The following is a 22,159-nucleotide window of genomic DNA, read 5'->3' as shown; positions in this document are numbered from 1 at the left end:
ATTCACTGCGTCGCATTTAATGCTACGCAAGTGCCATTGCCATTGTGCTCGCCAAGACATAAAAAATTCATAAATTATTTTTGCGTTCAGGGATTGTGGAAAAATGACACGGTCGACCCACAATCCGGATAATCGGGAGTCTACTATGTGAGTAAAACAATGCATAATGAGTTGTGAGCAAACAATAATTCAAACCAAGAGGTATCCCAAAGAGCACCAATCCAAGTTGTAATAACTGAGGTTAGCTGAGAGGGTAGCCTGCCCAAAAGCGAGAGGGTAGCCTGCCCAAAAGCAAGACATATGATATCACGAAGGCTAGTGCCAGGTTTCGAACCGGGTGCCACGGATCGGCTATCAGTGATAGGAGAGGATCAGCAAGAGGGAGGGGTGTCAACACAGTGCTCACCAAGAGAAATGCAGGGAAACGTGCGTGGAATGAATTTTGGGCCAATACTCTTCAATTTTTTTTTTATTTTTTAATATAAATTTTTCAAAGTTACTCAAAAAATGGTCATAAAAGAGAAGTGGTCGTAATAAATGGAGTCGTAAAAACAGGCTTTTACTAGTATATTTACATAAAAATTTAAATAAATCTATAGACAAAAATATATCATATGACTCAAAACTCAAAAGTAATAAAACTTATTAAATACTTATTCTGACATTATATGACTGTGTTATGCTTTCTGGGCTTACATGCGTGCTACTAAAATATGATTTATCAGTACGAAAACACGTGAAAGGTTTCTAAACACATGAGTTTTTGAAGCCCTGGATCCATTTGGCATACTGTATGTAAATGTACTTGGATCACAACTATCAATATGTGCTTAAATTGTAAATAATATAATACTCATTAAAACCACCAATTATTGATTCCGTTACTGAGTATCACTGCATGTTTTCTGCAAAAAATCTATCAACTATAAACCATGTTGTGTATTCATTAGAAATACACTAGAGTCCCGTTATAGCGAGGTGTCACAGTTCTGGGTTTAATCCTCGCTATAACCGTGTCCTCGCTATAACAGAATTGGACAAATTTTGGCCCCCAAAAAATAAAAATTAACCGAAAATAGCATAAAAATTGAGTTTAAACCTGTATAATTGGAAAATAACAGGTTATATTAACGAAATCTTAATTTCTGTGAGCAGATGTGTGAATTCTCTTTAAAACGATACCCCATAAGTACGGATGCGATCACCGATTTCGTCAAAATAACCAGAATATAATACCCTACCACGCCATGTAAGTATAGCATCTCAGCCCGCGGCCGACGCAGCATTGTCCTGCTATCTATTGTCGAAGCGGGCTGTCTGCTGGCGGCCATGTTGTTCGGGATGTGGCTAACAGGTGGTGCTAGTGTAGCGCGACAATTTAATTCCTTACAAAAAAGCAGGAGTGCGGCTGCGGCAATGCACGTACGCCTCAAACGAAATATTCACTGGAAAACTATACTTTTTTCATTTAAAGAAACCTGTCAACTTTTTTAGAAAATAAATTTGGGATTAAACTCAAACCATCACCACCCCTTTCCCGGACAGATACCCCAACAACTGACCGAAACAAAAGTTACAAGAAAACTGTCCTAGCGATTCGGAAATAAATACGGTAGTGCCTACTACAGGTTAGGGATGTACCGATTCGAATCCCGATTAACTGTAATCGCCCGATAATAGAGAATCGGTAATTAATCTTAATCGGTGATATCTCTACTGATTATTGAGACAAAATTGTCAACATTTTCTTATTATATTTATCATAGTTATCTCTTAGCATCATAAGAAAAACATGTCAATTATGCTAATATATTCTTTTAACGGTAAATAGTAAACTCTTTTTAAGTTTAATTCACGAAACACCGTTCGGACTGTAGGCCTACACACACGCTGAAAGTTTCAGAAACTTTGTCTAATAAATTAAATATACTCTTTTTTATTCAAATGACGATTTTCTTCTAGCATGTATGGCTAGTATTTCCATTATTGTTAGCTCCATGCATCAAACAACTGCTTTGAGTGCCGCTTGTAATAAAATACAACACATAAAACAGTATAAAACACAATAATATTATTTGAACAGCATCATCACAAGATCTTCATTTTACGTTCAGGTTACGCACGTCATGTGATGAACAAAAACAATTTGGCCAACTTATCTCATTTCACCGGAATTTCCGTTGTATACGTGAACCTTTTTCTATTATTTTTTATTATGATTGAAGTCGCTTTAATAACGGAAAAGTCTTCTTTACTTTTTATTTTTACCGTATATTAACAACAAATATTTAACCAGGAATAAAAGTTCACGATTGCGATAGTTGGTGGTCGTTTTTAGGAATATTTCTATTTGCGACTGAAATTAATTTTTCGAATATTGGTAATGTCTCTGTTAGCGAAGACGACTCGGCGACTGTAGATTGATTTATTGTTTTCTAGTCACTAATGCACGTCCGTACATTACGTAAACGGAGTGACGAATTCTTTGATCAAATATTACAGTATATTTTCCTAAGTTTTCTATTTGTTGGCATTTACCAAAATAAATATTTGTTAACAGCTGTTATACATTGCATTCACTATTTAATGTTGCATAATAATCATGGGTACGCCTAGTCGCAGTGCTGTGTGGAAATATTTTTTTTTTAGAATCCGGGCCGGACGATAAATATGCAGTGTGTAAATATTGTTCTCAAAAAATATCGCGTGGTGGCGTACATGGAAACAAAACGTCTTTCACTACAAGTAATATGTGGAGCCATGTTAAGAGATTCCACTATACGAAAATTAAGATGCAGGATGTTACAAAAGACGAAATGTATGTGTCAGAGTGCAACACCATCTGGTTCATGTGATCCTTGTCAGGCGACTGGCAGCAACACTTTCAAAAACACATCATCTGAAAACTAAATATTGCGGCAACCTTCTATTCAATCAATGTTTGAGAAAGGGAAGCAATATACTGATAGTGATCCTCGTGCTACAGCAATAACAAAAGCAGTTGCTGAAATGATTTGTACAGACATTCAGCCTTTTTCTGTGGTGCATAATGAAGGTTTCATTAGACTGATGCAAGTTCTTCAGCCACGTTATAAACTGCCATCTAGGAAACACTTTTCCACAACATTATTACCAGATATATATGAAGAATTTATCCTTAAGGTAAAAAACAAGTTAAGTGTTTTGAAGTACATACTGTGGATATATGGTCATATGCAGCAATGATGGATTTCATGAGTTTAACATCACATGGGATCACAGATGATATGCAAATGGTCCACTTCTGTTTGGAAGTTCATCCTTTTGAAGGACCCACTCATTCTGCAGTCTTAATAGCTGACAATATTTAACAGTGCCTTACAAAGTGGGACATTTTTGACAAAGTTGATTATATTGTGACTGATAATGCTGCAAACATGATACGAGCACCAGGTATCCTAGGCAAACTTTCAGTATCGTGTATGGCACACAGTACAGTAGAATCCCGCTGATGCGACCCCTCACGGTTTCCGGAAAAACGGACTTATAAACACAATGGTCGCAATAGAGAATTCGGGGTGTCACCGCATCGTCGGATACATACACGTGAATGCCGCTCGGGCAGTGTCTAGCCGAGCTCGGCGCGTCCACTATCGCACGAAAAGCCGTCTCAGCTGTCATGTTATCTTAACCCACCCGCACGAAAAGCCGCTGTGGTAGCTTCTGAGAGAGCTTAAGAAACTCATCCGGCCAGGCTGGCGGTAGCGGCGGCTTGACGTCATTACGTGACGTGACGCGACGCTTACCTCTCCCATCCCCTGCTAATTCTTCAAGGGTCATCCCTTCCAGAGCCACAAACCATGTAAAAACAACCCTCCCCCCCCCCTTTTCCAACTATCATTTCAACACATTCCCTCCCTTATTACAAACTACTGCGTGAGAAACTGTCAGCATCCTCCTCCCCTCCCACACCGCGTGCGGCAAAAGCCAGGTTGTACAGTCCATTCTCGGTAAAATAAATATTTTTATGGGCTTACACGACTGTCCTTCGCCGTTAATAAATACTTTATAAGTTATTATGATTCAATTTGTTTATTAGTCACACAGCAGTTTCTGCTGAAAAATCACTACCACCTCAAATTTTATTGAATAGAAAAATTTAGCAGGGCCGTAAATATATTTATTTTAATGCATAGTTACTTTTCCATCTGCATTCCAGCGTGTTTTTTTTCTTCCTTTTTTTACGCTGCGAAGGGACGTGGAAAAGATAATTGCTTGAGCTGTCAAAATAAACATCGCTGACGGCAAGGGCCGGAGCGCATCCTGTCGGTCTGTCGCTGTGATTATCTACTCCAAAAACATGACACAGCATTTCAGGATAGCATTGTTCTTATATCTTTCGTTTATAGCCGAATGTTTTCTACCTGATCCACACAAGTTCTTTCGCCACGTTTTGAACGAAAATAACCACCAGCCGGCTAGCATAGCCGAACTCGCGTGACGCGAATTCATGTAGCGCGAGTATTTATCGGAACCCATTGTTCGGGGTATGCGAGTCCGAGGTGTATAGCATATTTCCACGCTTTTTTTTTTGTTTATCTGCGCATGTGCAAAGTCAGCGATGTTATAGAAAAATAGCCGAGAACCAAACACCTGGCGACGTCGTTAACACAGTGAACACAGCTTTGTGTGAACAGTGACACCTGAGATGCAGCTGGCAAGATCACACTAACCAGTCGCAAGACAAAGGCACGGGACCGGGACGGCAATAGACGCGCGCGTAGATGCTATCAGGTGATGCGCGCAGATTACCGGTATTGGCTAGCGTGGACAGTCAAGGGGTGGTATCTATTTTTAGCCGTCTTGTATGCCTGTCTGCTTACAGTACAGCGCTCGCCAAGATAAACTTGAACACTTAGCACCCAACAAAGTGTAACAGACTTGTTTTTCAGCCGATTTTACTCAAATTTTCGACTCTCTCTGCTCAAATGTTTCACGGTTTCTCAAAAAACGGTCGTATAAACGGAATGGACGCATCAGAGGGGGGTCGCATCGGCGGGATTCTACTGTATACAGTTAGTTGTGAATACAACTGTGTCTAGTGTCATACCAAGAAAGGTAATCCCGATGGCTAGGCGTCTGGTATCACATTTCCACCACTCCGTTGTAGCAAGAAAAGCGCTAGTTGCCTCGCAAAAGGCAATGAATCTTTCAGAGAAGAACTTGATCAAGGATGTTCCAACCAGGTGGAATTCAACGCTAAACATGTTGCGCCGACTTTTCGAGCTAAGGTTACCAGTTCAGGATGTTCTACCAACTCTCACAATTGTTGGGTGTGACTTCAGTGCATCAGATTGGACTTTCATGGCTGAAATCATAAAAATTCTGGAACTTTTTGAGCAAGTTACTCTTAAAACAAATGAAGCTAACTGTATGTTGGCAGATGTGATTCCACTTGTAGCAACTTTGAAGAGGGGGCTACAGAAACTGGACGTTTCATCACTTAAACCTTCAGTAGCTGACATCCTCCAAGCCCTAGAAACTAGGTTTTCATTTCTTGAGAATTCACGGCCACATGTTTTGGCAACCACATTGGACCCACGCTACAAGTGTAAACTTTTTTCTTCCCAGGAGGTAGTAAGAAAATCCAGACTGTGGCTTCGTGAAGAGATGACACAAGCCATTAATTTGGAATCATCAGACACTGGTTGTGATATGCAGAGTCCTAAAGGAGCCCCTTCAAGCTCAACAGCAAGCTGTTCACTTGTAAACATTTTCCAAGAACTCATAGATGAGAAAGATGACAGTTAAATGGAGAATGAAGGTAATTTGAATCATTTTAAAAATAAATTACATTTTGGTATGTTAGGCAGGCCTATATAATGAAATGTCTTATGTGAATAAAACAAGTTGTTGATTTGCAGTATGTATCAAGTTTTTTTTTTCTTCTTTCAGATCAGATAGAAAATGAAGTGGAAAGTTATCTAAAGAAGAAGATAGAGCCAATTGCTTCAAATCCACTAGACTATTGGAAACATGAAAACATGTTTCCTGGAATGAAAAGTGTCGTTATGCGGTTTTTAAATGTCCCATCAAGTTCAGTGGCATCAGAGAGATTATTTTCTTCAGCTGGACTTGTTAGTGAGAAGAAGCGATGCAACTTGAAGCCACACCAAGACAATCAGCTTGTATTTCTTCACAAAAATCTAAAAGCAATTAACTATAGCTATTAAGGTTTTGTGCAATGCCTTAGCTAGCTTACCAAAATCTTAAATATTTATGTAAATAAAAATGATTTTGTCTGCATTCTATACATATGTATACTTATGGTCCATGCCTCCATTACATCAATTTTAATCACAATTTTGTTCTCTTTGCTTTCTTTTTTAATTTATGTATGTAATAATCGGGCAAATATAATCAGTATTCTTAATCGGTTTGGAACATCGGCTGAATTCGAATTTTTTAGTGAATGGTTAATCGTAATCGGTAACCGGTTTTTCAATATTGGTACATCCCTACTAGTGGTGTAAAAGTAACGAAAAAAACTGTACCCGTATGTATTCGTTACTATAACAATTAGTACTCGTTACTATTGTTACGTTACTCGTTACTTCTGAAACCGCATAACATGCTATGTTATGTTGCAGCAACGAATCCAGTCATATTGCGTACGCGTACAGTATGACGTCGCGTAAATAATAATAAATAGAATATAAACAATGAACAATATTTGATAATTAATAGTTTTTGTTAAACAAGAAACAATTAAATCTCATTTGAGCGGCTTTTAAATATTATCTTTTTTAAGATAACAAAAAAAAAAAAACGTGAAAATACGCGATTATAAAAACAAAAACATACATATTTCTAATTTGTAAAAAATACTTTCTTACGTTGTTTCTGTTCCAATCTCAAACTTTGTCTACACACGGCACAGATAACTAATGGAAGTTTGATAAAAGAAAGAAAGGATGGGATTCTATTTTTAAAGCCACGCACTTAGATGGCGACTGCAAGGCTGAAGAATGTGACGGCGTCAACGGCAAAATGTCTAGTGGCGAGCGAGAGGGGTGGAGATAAAGCAGACAAATAACAAAAGCGCGCTTCAAGCGATCACGCCGTAAATTCCTCAAAAATACCTCGTTATAGCCGTGTTCTCGCTACTACTGTGCTCGCTATAACGAGATTCTACTGTAATTTTAAAAACATATGAATTTATGATTCCTTTTAAAACCAAAAACCATTATTTTAGTTGAATTAATTTTGTATTTGAAATGGTAGTAAAGTAGCAATGACTTGTTGTTTTACAGAATGTTAAGTTCCCTAAAATTTTCAGAAAAAATTCTATTTCACTTGTCTTACAAAAACTTAATGTGCTGTCACTTTGCTAAAAATTGTAAAAAATATGTTTTGATGTAAAAATTTTGAAATTAAAACTGTAAGTGCATTATAACTTCTTTCAATAGACTATGGCAATCATGAGTATGGCTGTTCCGATACCTCAATTTCCGATACCAATTCCGATACTCCGATAACACCACTGATTCGATACCAAAACAGATACTCTCAATTCTTATTTGTTTTTTTTTTTTGCAAAGAGTTACAATTTTTAGTAAAATGTATGCTAAATTGTAATATGCTAGGCATTTTTTTAATCAATTGTGTTTATTTAATTTACATATTAACAAATACTGATTTTGCTCCTGAAAAGTAACTGTATTTAGGAGTGCTTGAGATTACACTTAAAAAAAAACCAACAGATTCAAAAAAAAAATACCTAGAGCAAAATTACTGGCACAAACATAACACAAACAAAACAAAAACAAAATTTAAGATCCTTTTTTTTTTCAATGATGTTCTTCAATTTTAATTTGTTATAAATAAATACATTACCATCACGGTAAATATACATCTCGGTTGTTACGGTAACTATAGTGCAAATGTGGTAGCTATCATGCTTCTGTAGTAATTATGGTGTCTACAAAGAATCTTTAGTTCTTTTTACGGTAATTATCTTAAAATAACTATGTATGTATTGGGTTTGTACTGTAGTTATGGTACATCATCCATATTTCTTCGTAAGTTGTTGTTCATTTTTCTTTTCTTCATATTTACGTGCGCCATTACTATTTGAGACAGGAATTTTCAGAAAAAAATTTAACGGGACTTTATACTACACATTAAATGGCGTGAATGAAGAGACCCCGGGCAATTTAAATGCTTTATACAGAAAAACCTACCATGCAGGACCTAGTAAGCCAGTTTTACTGTATTTTTTCCCATAAATAGTAAAACACCGTCACAATGCTTTCCGGCCAAATAACCTGATGCTGTCAAAGCTCGAAATTTTCAAGCCTAACAATTTTTTTGAGCCGAGCTCAAGCTTGAAGTAGTACTCGGCTCAAACTCGATTTTCGAGTACTCGCAGACCTCTAATTGAACACACTGACCCCCAAGTCGAGAGTATCTTGGTTCGACACCCTGAAAACTGGTATGTATACCAAGGAGTAGTGGTACGTCTTTCTAAACACTCTGAGAAATGGCGACACCACCACAACAGTGATGGAATGCGTATTTTCTTGTCCCTGAAAAACATTTTTATCCTCTTTTAACAAGTGCGTAGATAGCCGAATCATAATTTTCGTGTGGAAATTAGGAGAAAAAAAAGGTGGCCGTACTCGATAAAATACGGTATGTTGTGTATTTACAGAATCGTTATTGAAAGGATATGTGTTGGTCTTGGTAAATAAAGATAATGTACCTTTTCGTTCATTTTCCATGGTTTTAATATGCACTGAACCAATAAATTTCTGTTGGTTTCAGACCTCTCAATTACTGTAACTTCAAATATCTGGATTTATTTACTTTAGGTAAACAATGCCCTAACCTGAAAAAAAATTCCTATCTAGTTTGTATGTTGTTTATTGTTTAATTATGGGGATTTGATTCTGAAACATGAGAAATTCTTTGTTTGTAAGGTAAGTGGTAACAGTATTTATGGCTTAGACGTGAAATTGCAAATAAAATATCTTTAGCGATATCTGCACTGATACTACTACCGATTACTGTGAATCGGCTATGACCTTAATATCGGCCGATAACCGATACATGTATCGGTATCAGAACAGCCCTAATCATAAGCATGCTATGTAGCTGCACTGTGCACTCAACACATCTACTCACCACTTAACCCACACAGACATATGTATTAGCTACTGCCCAGTATAACCTGTGTAACACTGTAGGTATAGAGTATTGCAAGTACCTGCAGCTATAGGGTGCTCTTCTATAGTTATCTCCTCCTTCACTTGTTGCTTGCACAGAGTGTAGTCCTGGCTGGCAGAGGAACTGCCGGGTTCTGGCTGCCAGCTGTCTTCACACTGCAACACAAACACCAGCCATGTCACCCCAGCACCTAACAAATTTACAAATGTAATGTTGAACATGGTTTTTAAAATTATTTAAGCTTACATAAATTATGAATTATAAGATTAGAAAAAAAAACCTATGCCAATTAGGGATTACCAGCTTTCTAAGGTTTATGTTGAACCTTATTTATAGGCTTATCCAAGCTATTTTACTCATAGTTGACTTAAAGGCCCAAAGAAAGATATGCAAATAGACAGTAAGCATCCTCATTGGTCTCACGGAGCAATTAAACACCTAATATACAACTGACATGTGGATCCTATGCATCAGGAAAAAAACTTACATAAGTGAGGAAATTGTACATCAAACATTTACTGCGTCTATGCAGCACCAACAAGACTAAGGTTCGCAAACACATCTTAAGTCCACTATAAGGCTCGTGCTCAATCAAACCGGGTGAAGGTAACTTAATAGAGATACTAGTATCAATGTGATGCTAAAATGCCTCCTAATAAAAGAGCCTAAGAAACTTTTTTGCCTTTAAATGGCTACTACTAAAGTTGCTTCTGGCCAAACAATAATAAATATAAATACACATAAATGCAAATTTCCATGACATACTTTAAGGAAGGATCTGAAAAGGTATTTATACAAAATGAAAGTTCAATTAAGTACGTAACCACTTACATTTTTGCATGCCACCCACGTGATACGGGGAATACCGTGTTTTCTTGCATAATCGTCGCAGATTTTATTCTAAAATCAAGTTTGAAAAGTATGGGTGCGACCATTGTGGGGAAAAATTTTTTTTGTTAGGTAAAGTTATTCATAAAAACAAAACCCGTTCAAGGAAAGTACGTTTATTTAAAAAAAGGCGGAGTATACATGAGCACGCAAACAATCTATATTAATAATTCCTTAAACAAAAACCTTTCTTTAACATTAAAAACTCTAACGCAAACGCAAGCCACTAGAATCAGACGTGAACTAACGTGTCGTAGTACACACTTGCCACGAAAGAATGCGGGCTATCAAATGTAGTTAACTCGGCACCTGACAGAGCGCGCGTGTTGCATCCAATCGGCGAGATATCGATATTCGACTACGTGCGCGCGCTCTATACGGGAAGCAACATAACCAAACATGAATGATGCGCTGGCTACATTTTTATAAGCGGTACGCCGCGGTAACGGAGACAATCAGATAAAGGAAATACTGTTTAAAAACGTCTTTAAAAGAAAATTTACACGTCAGACAACTTCGTATTTCAGTTTATTAAATAAATAAGTAATATGACCGAAATTAAATTTTAGATTACACCTACACCGCGGCGACGCAGACGATCAGATAAAGGAAATAACTTTTAAAAACGTCTTTATAAGAAAATTTACACGCCAAACAACGTCGTATTTTTCCGTTAATTATTAGTAAGTGTTAATGACTGAATAAATATTAGATTTCTACTTTAAAATACATCGTTTTATACGGAAAAGATACCTACACAAAGCATTCGGCATCTACTAGCGGGACCAAAAACATCATGCGACGTTTACGCGAGAAGTTTTTTTATTCCAATTATGACAATCTAAAATATGGTTGCGACGATTACGCGCGTGCGACGATTCTGCGATAAAACACGGTATACACAAGCAGTTAATAGTAACTAGTTCATGTTGCCTGCTCGAAGCCTGTACGAAGAAGGTCGGATACTCGCCGTCGTCATAGGCCAAACTAGCATAGCTAACTGTGACACAGATCGAGCAAGTGGTTGGTTTGTGGTGTAGTAACGGAGTGGATCACTGAGGCGGCTGGTCTCCTGCCACCCGACAGAGCTGCTCCCATCTCTCCCCGGCCTGCTCTCACGCTGCCAGCGACACAGGGTCATCCACTCTCCGGCCAGAGCCAGCGTTGTCCAGAAACACAGCAGGTTGTCACGACCAAGAATGGGCTGGCTGGGCTAAATACACTTTGTTGCTAGGTCCGAACCCAACGTCAACATTCATCTTTCAAATTGAGAAAGGTTATAGTAAAATAAAACTACAAAAAGAAGGTACGTATACAATACAAGGTACTTCTTAAGGGTATAGCAGACTCGAGACCATGTGTGGTTCATAGTCACATCTGCACACAGCAGTCTACTCACTGGTTCATCCAACTCCTCCTTGATTGGCGGGAAACCCAGCTCGCTCGGCTCCTGCTTCACACAGACGCCTCCGTCTGCCGGCTGAAACAACACAACATCGCTCGGAATGAATGAGCAGCCTTAGGAAACACCTGCATGTTATGACACAGTATTGAGAGAGACGCAGAACCACCCTCATACTAGAAGAAACGCTAACATGTTGTTTGATACTGTAACCATCATAGTTTCTCAAGGAATTTAAGGAGAATGGAAATTAAATATCTTGTTTACCAAGCTGAGCTAGAGAACAAAAAGGCCATTACATCTTGATTACATGATGTAAATTGTATTTGGTTAGTAATACCCAGAGACTATTTCAATATATGTCAGTTTTGTTACAACGCAACCTTACCTAACGTAAAGTCTGTTAACAATTTAACAATAGTTAAAAAGCAGCTGTTTATCAGATGCAAACAACTCTACAGTAGAACACTGTTATAATGTTCTCACTTAACATCATAAAGTCTCTACATTTTCCCCATTAGTAAAATGATTTTATATCTTGGCCAACATTTTCACAAATTATGCACTTTCTGCAAATAACAATTGCTTTCTAAAATTTAATAATAACAAAAAAAATAATACCTCCCTTATTCAACACTTGCCTGTCTGTAGTGTTTAACACATTAAACTGTTGACGTATATTTTTACAATCTCTGATACACCTTAAACGTAATTATTCATTTAGTATTGTATGCAAAAACAAATGGAAGTTTGCCTAATGCTAGAACTACACAATAGCACTGTGTATTAAATATACACCTTCACAGTCGTGTGTCTGTTGCAACCTTCCACTTGGGAAACAAAATAACAAATCCTTCTGTTCCTTGCTATTCTGGTGTGTTTTCTAATGAATGTATGTAGTTCTACAATAATTTTGTTTTGTTTACCAAACATTCCACAACACAGTACAGTAAAAAAAGACCTTTATCTAATGCCGTTGAATATATTCAATGTGCTAATAGGAATACAAAAATATTCCAAGTGGCAAAGGAATTGTTCATGGGCACTGCTATCTTCACGAATCGTGGGAAAATTTGACAGAAATGTGGCAGTGTGTCTGCAAAGAACGGAATTGGAAACATGACAAAGTTAATTCGGAAAGAGAAAACACAGCAAGCAAAAAAGTTACAAACGCCCGTTATGAGTGGGTATGAATGGGTGGTAAGTTATGCCACAATATATTAATAATAATCAGCAATATAATAGTAAAGAAACAAGGGCAACAATATTCACCACCTTAAGTGGAGTGCATTTACATGAATAACTTGCACAATATCATAACCACAATACATTCGTTTGTTGTATTCTAGTGAACTAATTTATATCATCTTTTCACTGCATGTTGTTCTGTGGGAAGGGGCACACAGTAGACTCAGCATATTTAAAAAGAAAAGGAGATTTTATTAAATTATTTAGTTAACCTTTAACATGAATAGCAATTATTAGATATTTTTAAATAATAAATCACTCAATATACTACTTCAAATTGTTAAAATGTTTAGAAAACCATGTAAGTATGTGCAACTACAAAATGTAGGCATGTGCGAGAAAGACTTTTTTGAATTCGAGACGAGATCGAGAAAGCAATTTAAAAATTCTCGAGAATCGAGTCGAGATCGAGAAATCTGTACTTTAGTTAACAGGATAATATGATCCAAAAAAGTAAAACTCAATAATCTGACAAACATACATAATTATTCAATAATTTTATTAAGTATCCATAATTGCAATTGCAATTACAACTTTACCTTTACACTCAACAGTTTATTTGCCTACTGTCGTATGTAAACATACGTTATTGACTCCATAGTCTATACAGTTTCCTTGAGCCATGGACGGTACTTAATCATGAAAGTCTGAACATTCACCACTATCGATATGTCACTATCGATACGGACCGCAATTTAAACATCATGTTGCTTGTTATATACTGCTGGCCGTGTGTATAACCTAAGGCCATAAAACAAAATGCAATCGCGGAAGAATTCTGCAGTCATGTTTATATTTTTATTTTTTACCATACCGTTTTACGTTGATACTTGATATTGATACCGAAAATAATTTATTTTTTACTTTAATGTTGGTTTTATTAACGGAAAATAATAATTTTCTTCTGTAATTTAATGTGATAACCACAGCACAATTCATTGTTTACGTTTACCGTTTCATGTAGTGACTTGTGAACGGAAGTTCTTCGTTTTTAACTTTTTAATAATTTATCGTGTATATTATCGTAACAAGTATATTTTATTTTATTCGATCTACGTTACGTTGAAGATATGTTAATTATTTCAACACGCAACGCAAAATGCTGCCTCAATATATTATATTACCTAACCTATTTCTTTTTTACAAAATTCTCGAAAATTCCGAGCCAAAAAAATTATCTCGAGACGAGATCGAGAAAATTTCTGTCTCGACTCGTTCTCGATGATGCCGAGACTCGCACATCACTAACAAAATGACCTATCCACGAGCCATATTTAACTGATAAGTCTAAAAGTAAGACGCCAGAGGGGCAGGTAGACTTACAAGTCTAAGAAGTAGGTTCTGTCGCTCAACCACTTGGTTATATCTTAAACATATTCCACACACAAGGCAGGCGGCACTCACCGGTTCATTCTTCAACTCCTTGATTGGAGGGAAGACTACCTGGCACGGCTTCTGCTCGGAACAGCCGACTTCGCGAGTTGCCTGAAACAACCACCAGCACCGTGAGCCCTCAGTAGCACCGGCCGGCTGCCAGGCCCAGTGGTCGCCCAGCAAGCAGCTGCCAGACGGACTTGCAGTTATCTGTCATTCGTGGCTTCAGAACATCTTTGTGGATGCCAGTCGCGCACCGTAATCTCCTCTCCCCCCTCCCACTCCATCACATTCTTTTATTACAGTGATTGTGTCTTACCCTTATGTGCCTTTGCGATTACGCACCCCCTAATGATTTCATTTTTATCCATTTTGTAATATATATAGTATATTTTTTTTTACCTTTGATAAATGGTTCCGGTTATTCTTCGTAAAGAATAAAAGTCATACAATTATTGTTTCAAAACTTATTGATGCAATTCTTATTCTTACACAACTTCGCGCTTCATTTTATCGTGATCTGACCACAAACCAGTCGCTGAGTTATCACAGTTGCTTCAGTCCCACTGATTGGCTGGAGAGACACAGTAACACCTTGTAGCCAGAGCCGCAGTCACGGAGTGTCAGTGTGGACTACACAACTACCAAACAATTATAATGTTGAGAATTAATAGGCTGATCAATTGTTGATGTAAAAAGTGGCCACTATATTAGCAGAAACCAAATTCCAGGTTTTTTTCCCAGGACATGTTCTAGACATGTTACTATGTTATTAAAAATTAATGTAACAGCAAATTATGTAGGTTATATGAGAGCTGAAACCAAATTAATGATTCAATATTAAATACCAACTTACCAACCATTTAATATTATGTAAAATCGAAAGTATTCCTGCAAGACTACATTATGTCTGTTAAAAAAGGTGTATTTCCTGAACATAATTTAGTAGATCTTGTATGTTGTTTAAAGTACCTATGTCAGTAGCAACTAACAGTAAAATGTTAGAGAAGACAGGATTGGTATAAATACAGCAAACCATAAGGGCAAAAATAAAATTAATTCAGCCATGGTTGAAAACCGTTAACACATTAAAATAATAATATTAACAATTAATTCATATTCTCATCAGTATTTTTGTTAGCTGGGTGTCATAAAACATGTTCCTAGCTTTAAATTCTTCAAAGAGAACCTTTCAATTACAGTAATCTGCACATTAATAATACTGACTTGCAAAATTAATTCCCTGCTTTTCCATCGTATTTCTTTAAGAATTCATGAGAAATCACTTAAATACTGGCTGTACAAGAAATGTATCTAAAAACGCACTGTAATGGTAAAATCTTAATAAACAGATACACGTTCATTTCTTCAAGTAGCCTTTAATAAACTTATTTATTAAGGCATTTAATTAAAAATAATAATAATAATAATAATAATAATAATAATAATAATAATGGCACCATCCGCTAATCTAGTTTCTTGCAGGTTCAGTGTTTTTTTTAATTTATTTTTATTTTATTTTACAATAGAGCCTCCAGTCTTTCACGTGAAAAATAAAGGTAAATAGTTTTCCATTGTGGCTTCTGTTTGTTATTACTATCAGGGAATATCTTCATAAGTAAAGGTTAAAAAAGAAACAGTGGACAAGAAAGAAAATAAATTGAGCAGCGACTTCCTTTCCCTCTGCTGTGTTCCATATTATTATCTAAACACATGTCGCATTCCTCACATCCACGGTGCAGACTTGACAGAGAGCGCTGGAAAAAGGCATAACTGACGCAGTTTGTAGCCACGACGAGCAGTTTTTACACAAAGCTCTTTTCGACTTGCTAGAAAAAAAACAACTAATATTTCCTGTTGGCTTTCAAATATTCAAGAGTTTCTCACTTCAATCCTGGCATCAAACATACATCCCAGCTAATTCAAGGTTTAACGACCATCTCGGTTGTGTATCTATAAGACTGCAAAATTAGAGCACACAAAAGTCACCAATGTAATGTACAGTAGCAGATGGAGTAGCAATTATTGTAGAACATGCCCCAAATAAAATACTGCCTACAGAAGCAGCATATAGTGATATGTGATACACATGTTTTTTGTAGAGTATAAATAGTTACTTTACAATGCACCATACAATTATTCAATTATTTGACTTCGCAGTTGCTTGGGGAAACGTATATACCAAGATTTTATATTAATTAATAAATATAATTAAAATAATAATTTTATAATAGTAAACAACAAGCTTTTATAATAATTAATACATAAATAGTAAAAACAAATAAACCAACATCGCCACTGGCACCACAGAATGTCCACACTACTTCTACGGTACAGCAATAGTCAGGTTCTGGTATACCACAAGTAGAATCATGTTCCCCCACACTTCCAGAAGATTAAGTGTAAAAGTTTTGGTACTTGCAGCAATAATCACGTCAACAACTAACTGTTCACTGTCGATAGAATAGCTAACAATCAATATCACATGTTCCAGTCTGCTACTTGTGTATTTGAGTCGTTACCTATTACTGAACAATGGTGAGTAAAGTAAATAACTTATTCATGCCTGTATTATCATCCTTATCTTCCCATCTGGGCAGGTGAGCTCGCACATGGGAGCAAAGGAAGCTTTCTTTCCCATTACTGTCACATGTCACACAGGTGCAGACAGTGTTCCAAGTGGTGCCTCGCTTGCGTCAGATACATACCATGCTTTACACTCTCACTAAAGCTTTAATAATTGTATTATGACTGGACTGTACTTCACTGGACTGGTTTCACTTAACCATTAAATGGGAATTAAGCCAAAATGCAGAAGCAAATGCAGATGTGTGTCCTCAACCAGTTTTTACAAGTTACTCTACTTTAACTGGGAAAGATTTGGCTGTTAATAATTTTCATAGTTCCAAAATTATTTTTTTTTTCGGTGCTTGTTGAACTGCTGAGAACATAAACACGACCGAGGACTGAGGACCGGGAACGACACATCGCCAGGTGTACTGCACAGACACTCCAACACTTCAAGAGAGTGGACAACATGGTTAAGTTAACAGAAGATCAAACTAAAATACAATTTTCATCATAAATTGTTTGTTGCAATGTATATACTGCATTTAACAGGAGAATAGATCATTTAGAGCCTATGTAAAGAATAAAAAAGAATTTAAAAAATATATTAGTGGAAATGCAGTGTAGTTTGTAATATGCTGTTAAGAAGCGGTTCCCAAACCTGGGGTTCCTTGGCAGGGGCTCCGTGTATCAGGACGTATGTCATATAAAGCAAGCACAATTATTATTGTCAAATAACTTCCTTTGAATTTGATGGGTTTCCGACAAAAAAAATCCATCATTGGGTTCCCTGGCCGAAAAATAATTGGGAATCGATGCTGTACAGTATTGTGTCTGTCCCACTATGTCCCCATTTTTTGATATTGTTGCGGTTCCTGCTCGCACTATCTCTCCACTTGGGCGAGGTGAGCTAGAGCACGCGGGTGAAGCAAGATTTACTAACCATTACTGCTCCGTCTCAAACAGGTGCAGATAAAGCTAGAAGATGTGCCTTGCCTGTGCTTGCGTCAGATACACACCATGCTTTACCACTTCCACGAAGGCTTTATAATTTTTTTAAAATGGTTGGGTTCACTTTTCCAGTACTGTACTTTATTTTAACTGGGAAAGGTTTTGCTGTAAAATTTCATGGTTCCCAAATTAATTCTTGGTTCTTGGTTCTTGTTGAACCGCTGAGAACATAAACACGACCGAGGACTGAGGACCGGGAACGACACATCGCCAGATGTACGGCACAGACACTCCAACACTTCAAGAGAGTGGACCGGGTTTGAAACCATCTGTAGTTCACAGTCCTGTTCACCCAAGTCTACTCACCAGTTCATTCACCGACTCCTCTTTGATTAGAGGGAAAACTATCTCACTGGGCTCCTGCTTCACCATCAAGTCTTCATTCGCTGCCTGGAAGAAATAAAAGGCATCACAAATAGCAGTAGTGGCCTCAGAAGAATGACATTTACATGTCACAAGGCCAGGAAAAGAACAAATTATCACTGCTGTGCATTTGGCCAGAGAAACTTTTTTTTTGTATTTCTGCTTAACTACTTTACACAGTTATAGTTTTAGAGCTAAAGTTGGTGCTTGCAATGAACTTACAGCCCTCACAGAAAGTAGGTATGCTAACAATCTCAGCATACGGCACACACTAAATTAGTACCGAACCATCTGCAATAGGTCTATGTTAAGTATAATTTTTGCTAATATTGCATAAACCAGCAAAAAAATATATATACAGAAGGATGAATTTTTTATAATTATGAAGGAATAAAAATAAGACTATCCCTTGTACTTATAATAAATAATTTGTTTTTTATTCATCATTCTGTAGTGTATAACAGTTGGCAGCAAGGGCGGACGAAAAAGGTGGTGTATGACGGGCCAAGATGGTGGTTTTGTGATGTGTAGACGAGTGTGTGATTTCCTTTGGGAATAGTAATAAAGAACCTAACAATTGGCGACGAGGATGGGATCGGCGATGTGCGGTAATTTATGGGAGTGCATTACAACAACAGTGGGGTGTATTGTGAGTAAGGCGGGCCACATTTTGTTCACTTTCACGTACCGCACATGAAAATGTAAACATGGGGTTGCTGGGACATATTGGGGAATATAATGCGCAGACAGAGGACTTTGATTCGTACGTGGAAAGGCTAAAACAGTTTTTTGTAGTGAATGAAATCAAAGAAGATGCCAAGGTGCCACTATTTATTACCCTTATGGGGGCCAAAACGTACGCTACCCTCAAAAGCATACTGATACCAGACAATCCTACATCAAAGAAATTTGAAGAATTGTTGGAGGTGCTTTCTACGCATTTTTCGCCTGCCAAGAACATCATAGTCGAAAGGTTCAGATTTCATAAATGTGATCAGCAAAGCAATGTATCGGTATCTGAATACATAATAGAACTAAAAAACCTGGCAAAATCATGTAACTTTGGTAAATTTCTACAAGAAGCATTACGGGATCGTTTGGTATGTGGCTTGCGGTCCGAAATCATACAACGTAGTCTGATCTGTGAACCTAACCTAGACTTTGACAAGGCTTGCCTTATCGCCAGCAGCATGGAACAGGCCGCACAGCAGACAAAGTTGTTCCAGCCAACATTGCCAACTTCGCCAATGGACGTAACAGAAACTGTCAACAAAGTAACAGATAAGCAACAAGGTACAGTCCAGGAAACATACTCGCGAGGCGGGCAGCAGAGAAATAATGACTACAAGTCCACATACAGGTCTACATCCAAACACCCTAGTGGAGCAGCGGCAAGCGGAGCAGCATCATCTTGCTTCCGATGTGGACGGAGGCATGCTCATGAGACATGTCCAGCAAGGCAGTGGACCTGTTACTCGTGTGGGAAGAAAGGTCACGCAGCTCGAGTATGTCGCTCTCGTATGGTGAAAGAACTGGGGGCAGAGTCTAGTGACGAGCTTCTGGAACTTAATGCATTGCATCTTAATCAAGTTAACTCTTCCGTGAACACAACAGTATATATCAATAGTGTAAATAAACCCTTGACTGCAGTGGTTTCCGTAGAAGGTCAAAGGATAAAAATGGAGATAGATAGTGGAGCTTGTGTATCTGTCATACCAGTTTCTGCTTACAAGGACCATTTTCCACGGGTAGTACTTAAACATTGTGCCTTAGAATTAAAGTCAGTCACTGGTAACCAGGTCAAAGTGTTGGGGCAAATCAGTGTAAATGTAAGAGGGCAGTCTGGGAGAGAGCATCAACTGCCCCTCGTGGTAATAGGAGGGAGAGCAAACATGTTGCCTCTGTTGGGAAGAGAATGGCTTGATGCTATTCTACCTGATTGGAGAAATAACTTGGAGGCAGTAAGTAACGTAGGTAAATTGATTGGTTGTGGTCAGGGTCCCAATGAGGTATCAAGCACATGTGTTGAAGTGGGGACACTGGGACTAAGTGAAATGAGTACAAGATTTCCTAGAGTATTTAATGCAGACACTACTGGATGCATACGTAATTTTAAGGCCCATCTGAATGTCAAAGAGGAGGCAATACCAGTGTTTCACAAAGCTTATGATGTGCCTTACGCACTTAAAGAGCAGGTAGAAAAGCAGCTACATGATTTGCAGAATGTAGGTAAAATTATTCCTGTAAGACATAGTGAGTGGGCTAGTCCCATTGTGGTGGTACCAAAAAAACAGGGGGGTGTAAGAGTATGTGTAGATTTTAAGATGGCCTTAAACAAAGTCCTAAATGTTGATTGTTACCCGCTACCAAAATTGGAAGATATTTTTGCTGGGTTAACAGGGGGTAAGATTTTCACTGTATTAGATTTGAGCAATGCGTATCAGCAGTTAGAAGTGGGGGAGGAATCTAGGCCTTACCTCACAATGAATACTCACCTAGGCTTGTTTCAGTGGACAAGTTTACCCTATGGCGTAGCTAGTGCTCCAGCCATATTTCAGTCCGTTATGGATAGAGTGCTGCAAGGATTACCTGGGGTGGTATGTTACATAGATGATGTTTTGATTGTGGGAACATCAATAGATGATTGCAAGCAAAAAGTATTTGCTGTACTAGAGCGGTTAAATGATCATAATATTAGAGTTAACCTGTCGAAATGCCGCTTCTATGGTGAGTCAGTAGAATATTTAGGGCATAAGATAGATGAGTATGGAGTTCATCCTACCGATGAAAAGACTGAAGCCATTACACAAGCAGCCAGACCTTTAAATGTAACACAGTTAAAATCCTTTCTGGGTCTGCTGCAGTTCTACCATAAGTTTTTACCTATGCTGTCCAGTAAGATGAAACCCCTGTATGACTTGACTAAATGTGGCAGCAAGTGGATTTGGAATGCAGAGTGCCAAACAGCCTTTGAGGCAGCGAAGCAAATGTTAACATCCAATCAGGTATTAACGCACTTTAACCCAACAGCTCAAATTGTGGTGGCATGTGATGCATCCCCATATGGAGTTGGTGCTGTGTTAAGCCATAGGATAGAGGGGAATGACAAACCTGTGCTTTTTGCATCGAGCACACTTTCAAAGGCAGAGCAAAACTATTCACAAATCGACAGGGAAGCGTTAGCCATAATGTTTGCGGTAAAACGTTTCCACAAGTACATTTATGGTCATCAGTTTGTACTGGTGACAGATCATCAACCTTTAAAGAGACTGTTGGGCCATGATCAGGCCATTCCTACCTTAGCACATGCACGGCTTCAGAGATGGGCAGTTATCTTAGCAGCTTATAATTATAAACTTGAGTACAGACAAGGATCATTAATGGCTAATGCAGACGCCTTATCTAGGTTGCCCCTGCCGGGGAGCATAGATAACTGCATTTTTGCTTTCACAAACATTCCTGATTTACCCCTCAATACAGATGATGTTTGTGAAGCTCAACGTCAGGATGTAGGAGTAGCAAAGGTAATAGAACTCACAAAACATGGATGGACAGATAGGTTATCAGATCCAAACTTGAAGCCATTCTTCATGAGGAGGCATGAACTGTCGTTACAACAAGGATGCCTTATGTGGGGAAATAGAATAATTATACCAAAACAGCTACAAGAGAAAGTCATTGAAATGCTACATGATCAACATCCAGGAATTGTGAGAATGAAACTGTTAGCACGTGGTATGGTTTGGTGGCCTGGTGTTGACCAGGACATTCAAAATAGAGTGCAGACTTGTGAAGCCTGCCAATGTACACAGAATATGCGCAAGGAGATTCCAACAATGACCTGGCCTCAAACTTATTCAGTATGGGAGCGAATTCATTTGGATTTCTTGGACCAAGGAGGAGAAAAAATACTCATTCTATGTGATCACTTTTCTAAGTGGGTGAGTGCCTGGGTCATGAGTACTACATCAGCGGGGAAGGTCATTGAAAGGTTACGTTCATGTTTTGCCATTTTTGGAATTCCAGGTGCTATTGTCTCTGACAATGGGCCTCCCTTTAACTCTGAAGACTTCATATCCTTTTGTAAAGGAAATGGCA

At 37.9% G+C, this 22,159-nt stretch overlaps 2 protein-coding genes across 23 annotated transcripts in view; one reads left to right on the top strand and one right to left on the bottom strand.

Annotated features, from left to right (window-relative positions):
- LOC134541305 (gastrula zinc finger protein XlCGF57.1-like) overlaps window positions 1-22,159 on the top strand; it is a 531,604-nt gene that overhangs the window by 456,185 nt on the left and 53,260 nt on the right. The gene's annotated exons all lie outside the window — the stretch shown is intronic.
- LOC134541306 (oocyte zinc finger protein XlCOF6-like) overlaps window positions 1-22,159 on the bottom strand; it is a 57,451-nt gene that overhangs the window by 31,072 nt on the left and 4,220 nt on the right. For 4 of the 5 annotated variants that reach the window (XM_063384668.1, XM_063384670.1, XM_063384667.1 and 1 more), the window contains exons 3-6: window positions 18,005-18,088; window positions 14,150-14,230; window positions 11,495-11,575; window positions 9,248-9,362 (exon numbers count right to left, since the gene is read on the bottom strand). In XM_063384668.1, coding sequence (XP_063240738.1) covers window positions 9,248-9,362; window positions 11,495-11,575; window positions 14,150-14,230; window positions 18,005-18,088 — 361 coding nt within the window. Of the gene's footprint in view, window positions 1-7,558; window positions 9,363-11,494; window positions 11,576-14,149; window positions 14,231-18,004; window positions 18,089-22,159 lie in introns of those variants that run through there. The other variant, XM_063384671.1, reaches the window with a different exon arrangement.

Source organism: Bacillus rossius, chromosome 18, assembly GCF_032445375.1.
Source record: "Bacillus rossius redtenbacheri isolate Brsri chromosome 18, Brsri_v3, whole genome shotgun sequence".
In the NCBI taxonomy this organism is placed as follows: Eukaryota; Metazoa; Arthropoda; class Insecta; order Phasmatodea; family Bacillidae; genus Bacillus; species Bacillus rossius.
This window is presented reverse-complemented; position numbering and strand designations above follow the sequence as displayed.